The sequence below is a fragment of the Chinchilla lanigera genome, unplaced genomic scaffold (assembly GCF_000276665.1).
Source record: "Chinchilla lanigera isolate Chin_1 unplaced genomic scaffold, ChiLan1.0 scaffold00079, whole genome shotgun sequence".
Classification (NCBI taxonomy): Eukaryota; Metazoa; Chordata; class Mammalia; order Rodentia; family Chinchillidae; genus Chinchilla; species Chinchilla lanigera.
Genome location: NW_004955480.1, coordinates 10338270 through 10343137, shown reverse-complemented (window position 1 = coordinate 10343137; position 4868 = coordinate 10338270). Strand labels below are relative to the sequence as shown.

Sequence of the window (4868 nt, the reverse complement as noted above, 5' to 3'; positions counted from 1 at the left end):
GAAAAATTACAGAATGTTCATAAGCATAAAATGAATAGCTAGTAAAATTTTTAAAATTTCAACAACAATTATAATCAAAGCAATTCAAACTGAAAAATAATACAGTTTTGTTGCTTGTTTGGACCTACCCCTTGGAGAAAGACTTAAAAATAAATAACAGACTGAATGTTAAAGAAGAGATTGTGACCAGGCATAGTGGTACCAACTGTAATTCCAGCACTCAGGAGTCTGAGGCAGGAGGACCACTGAGTTTGAGCTATAGCCGGAAATATGTAGTGAGTTCAAGGCCAGCCTTCACTACATAGAAAAATGCTGCCTCAAAGTAGAAAGATAAAGTAATACGGCAACAATCATATAATACTGGTGAAACTATAAATTAATTTAATCTTGCAGGTGATAATTTGATTATACATTTCAATCCATCAAGGAATCTATTCAAAGGAAACAGCAAAATGTCAAAAGCTTATAGACAGAATTTTATATTAGAACATTTATGTACAGAAATCCAAAACAACACTTAGTAACAACTTAGAAATACATCCAAGACCAACAATAAGGACATCATCAAATGCATTTTAAACATTTAATAATTATTAAATCTAGTGATATTAAATAACATGAACAATTTTCTACCAATGAAAACACTGAATAAAAAACGAAAATACTAAATCATTTTTATACTCTTATTGCAATATTTTTTAGCAAATATTTACAGTGGTTAAGACCCTGGAATGTCATCGGTTGGATTTACGAATCTGATCATCATTTATTAGCTGTGTAACTCAGGCATTGTTACACAACCTCTCTTTAAGACTCATTTATAAAATAGAGATAATCAGGGTAGAACAGCATGGGTCACAGTCTGTAAGAAGCAGCACTTGTACTAGCACTTGTGACATCAGATAAAGAAGACGTAAAGGAATCATATGAGGTTATCAATGGTCATCTCTGGATTCTGGGATTATGGGTGATTTATATGCTCTTAATTCTTTGCATTTTTAGATGCCTTAAAAGAATACAGTTATGTTAAATGAATTATAAAAGTAATATAACTAGAATAAACCTATCTAACGTTTTTCATGTCTTCAGTGGGAATTAATTTGATCCAAAGGTTGAGCATACTTTTAGGGAAGAACTCATGTCCAATACTGATTTTCTCTTGCCCAGCCTATTTTTTCAAATGTAGTCCTTTATTGAGCAGTTTCTCTTTTTACAGCACTACAGACCCTATGTTATATTTGTAAATAAAAGAAAATATGACTTACAATATGCAGTATTCATTAGTTTACTTACAGAGTCTCCTGTCTTGGCTGAGACAAAGTGGCTACTAAAACCATTTTCCTGGCAAAATCGTAAGTGCTTCTCGGGTTTTACTGTTCGCATATGCTCCAAATCAACTAGAAAAGTGTTAAAGAGAACAAAATTCAATACTGGAGTCAATTAATAAATTTTCAACATGTTTACATTTGACTTACTTTCCCTAACTTACACACTAGCTGTGCAGTCTTGGGCAACTGATTTAATTTCTTTATGCCTCAGTTTCTACACTCATAAATTGGGAGAAATAAATATATCTCCTTTATATGGAGTTCTTTCAGCATTAACCCATACACAGTGCACAAGGACTAGTACATAAGCCCTCAAAAGTGTGAGCTACCGTAGTCTGTATAAATTTAGGCATAACAATGGTTTCCCAGATACCTACTCAATGTAATGCATTTAAGCACAGGGACTAACTGAACGTAAGGTATTCTTATCCAAATATATCTGGTTTGAAACAGTTTACTTGAATAATTAGGATAATTCAGTAATCTTTGTAACTTTACTAGTAACACAAATACATAATATTCTGCTAAAAAGATCCATATTATATTGCACACTGACACTGATTTATAGCCATAGTTTAATTTCAAAGATACAAAGATACAGTTCAGCTATATTGTTTCCAAATCTAAAGTATCCATTTTGAGAGTTATGGACAAAATTGAAGAACTGCAGGTATTTCACAGCATAGCACAGAACTCATGTCCCACACTGATTTTCTCCTGCCCAGTCTATTTTTTCAAATGTGATCCTTTATTGAGCAGTTTCTCTTTTTATTACCTACAGACCCTACTAGGGTGTTGACCCAATGTCGTCAAACTATAAGGCAAATACATTCACAGGATTTAAGGACAACTAGGTTCTTTGAGTCAATAGAGGAAAAAAAACTTAAATTGATTTCCTGAGGAAGGGACCCAACAGACTTGTAAAATCTTGTAAATTTGCAAATCTAGTAAGGCTACATAATAGTAGCAATTGATTATCTACTAAAAAATGCTCTTGTACTTCATAAAAGGCTTTAAAATTATATTGAAAACTTTCAGTCTGTAGGTTCAAGAGATCTTTCTCTAGATTTTTTATCTAGTAGGGGATTCCTGAGCTGCATTTTTGTTGCTTACCTTGGAAAATTGGGAGATTTTTTTTTTAAACTGGCCACAAGCTGCTGTTCCTTAAACATCACTAAGACCTTATTTACAAGAACAGGCCAAAAAAATGTCCAGATGCCACAAACATCAATTTGTGGAAGACTAAAATACTAAGTTATTAGCACTGACATTTATATATCCAGTTCATCATAAAACTGAAACTAAAAATACTTCCCTAGTTCAATAAGAATGGAAACAAATCATGTCATTAGGAAAAATCCCCAGTGAAATTTCTCCAATTGAAAAACAAATGAAGTTGTATCATTTCAAGTTTGTTTGATTTGTCTTTTTTAATGAAAGTGTCTATCATCGTTGTTTTTCTTTCTCTGTTTTTTCTTCTACTCTAACTTTTGAACTACCACATAAGTTCATCCATATCTTTCAGAGATGTACTATCCAAACAAAAATGCTTTTTCCTAATAAATACAACTATGCAAAGACTAATCCTAGTCAATCAAATGATCATTTATTAAACAAATAATCAAAAAATACTTATTGAGCATCTATTATACTCCAGGCACTGTCGTGGACAGCGAGAATCTTAACAAGCAAAATGTAAAATTGAGTCCCACAAAATACCACCACCTATATTGTAAAAATGAAAGGCCATTAAGAATTTTAAATATTACTTTAAGTAGCTGAGATTCTCACAAATGAAATGGCAGATACTTGTCTAAATGCCCACAGAGCATCTCCCTCTTTAAGGTGTTAGAAATCAGCAAGCAACAGGAAGCAAGCTCAGTCTGGTCTAAATCGTGACCCCCAAAATACATCTGGGTTACTGTATGCTGAAACTCTGCCAGTGTGCCCAACCGCATTCAGAAGCGGGGTCCTTGGGAGGTACTCAGGTCATGAGAACTGAGCCTTCGTGGAAAAGATCAAAACCCAAGGGGTGGGCATGCTCTGCTCTGCTCTTCCACCAGGCAAGGATGGTGTCCACCCATCCCTTCCTGCCTGTCCACCTCTGTCACGGAGGACACAGCACTTGCAGTGCCATGTTGGAAGCACAGATGGGATCCTGACCAGACACTGGTCCTACCAGTGCCTTGATCTTAAATACCTCAGTCTCCAGAACTGTGGTAAATTACTTTCGGTTGTTTAGAAATTACTCATTTACAGGCATTTTGCTACGGCAGCGCTAACCAACTACAACACTAGCATAATTCATTCTAAATATAACAGATATAAATTATGAAGATGAAATTATAGTGAGACCTTTGCACTGGTAAAAACATTACTTCTATTTTTAAGAGCATTCTTTAAAATTATTGATAGCACCCATCCATTACTATTACAATGATTTCATTTCCACATGCCCTTGAGCCAAGCAGATCATTTTCACCGGTCTTACACTTTATTTTTTGAAATAGAATTAAACTTTCTCAATACATGAAGGACAATCATAAAGACAAAAATACACAAGAGGGAGAAAACTTTGGATTCTTTTTCTGGGAATGTAGAACATAAGTACAAATAAAATGCCTCAAAAGCAGGCAAAGGACTTATACAGACATTTCTTCCAAGATGATATGTCACCAGAAAAATGTAAATCAAACCCACAAAGATATAGCACATCAAAGGGAATGGCTACCATTAAAAGAAAGTGACACAAAAATAGTGACAACAGCGAAGACCGTGGATACTGGAACCCGTGGGCATTGCAAGTGGAAATGTAAAATGGTCCAACCTCTTACAGAGAACAGTATGGATGATCCGCAGAAACATTTAAAATAGAACTACCATATGATCTAGCAATCTCACTTCTACGTACATATCCCAAAAAGCTGAAAGCTGGGTCTCAAAGAGATATTTGTACACCCATCCATGTTCATAATACCCCAAGACACAATAGCCAAGAGGTAAAAGAAACTCAAATGTGCATCAATGGATGAATGAACAAAATGTGGTATATGGATACAATGAACTATTATTCAATCTCCAGCAGGAAATCTTGTCACATACTACAAAACAAATGAATCCTGAGGATACTATGTGAATAAGCCGATCATCAAAACACAGTAACTATATAATTACAGTAATAGGAGGTAACTACAGCAATCAAACTTATAGAAACAGAAAATAAAATGGCTATAGCAGGGAGGTGGGGAAAGAGAAAAGGGAAGTTCTTTAATTGGTATAGTTTCAGATTTGCAATATTAAAAAGTTCTGGAGATCTGTTTTACAAGAAGAAGAATATATTATCAATTGAGCTATACATTTAAAATGGTTAAGCTCATCGTTCCCCGGAAGGAGGGCTTCCAGCGCACAGGGAGCTGCTGGTGGGGAGCGCCAGCCTTCTGGCTGGCTAGCTTCCTGCCTGCTGGCTCCTGGAGGGTGGGCCCCCAGCGCACGGGGAGCCTCAGGCGGGGAGCGCCGGTCTTTTGGGGTCTTCGGACCGGC

At 35.6% G+C, this 4868-nt stretch overlaps 1 protein-coding gene across 4 annotated transcripts in view; it reads right to left on the bottom strand.

Annotated features, from left to right (window-relative positions):
• Rab28 (RAB28, member RAS oncogene family) overlaps positions 1–4868 on the bottom strand; it is a 153211-nt gene that overhangs the window by 30884 nt on the left and 117459 nt on the right. For all 4 annotated transcript variants that reach the window (XM_013503325.1, XM_005402540.2, XM_005402541.2 and 1 more), the window contains exon 5: positions 1294–1397. In XM_013503325.1, the coding sequence (XP_013358779.1) occupies positions 1294–1397 (104 nt within the window). The remainder of the gene's footprint in view (positions 1–1293; positions 1398–4868) is intronic.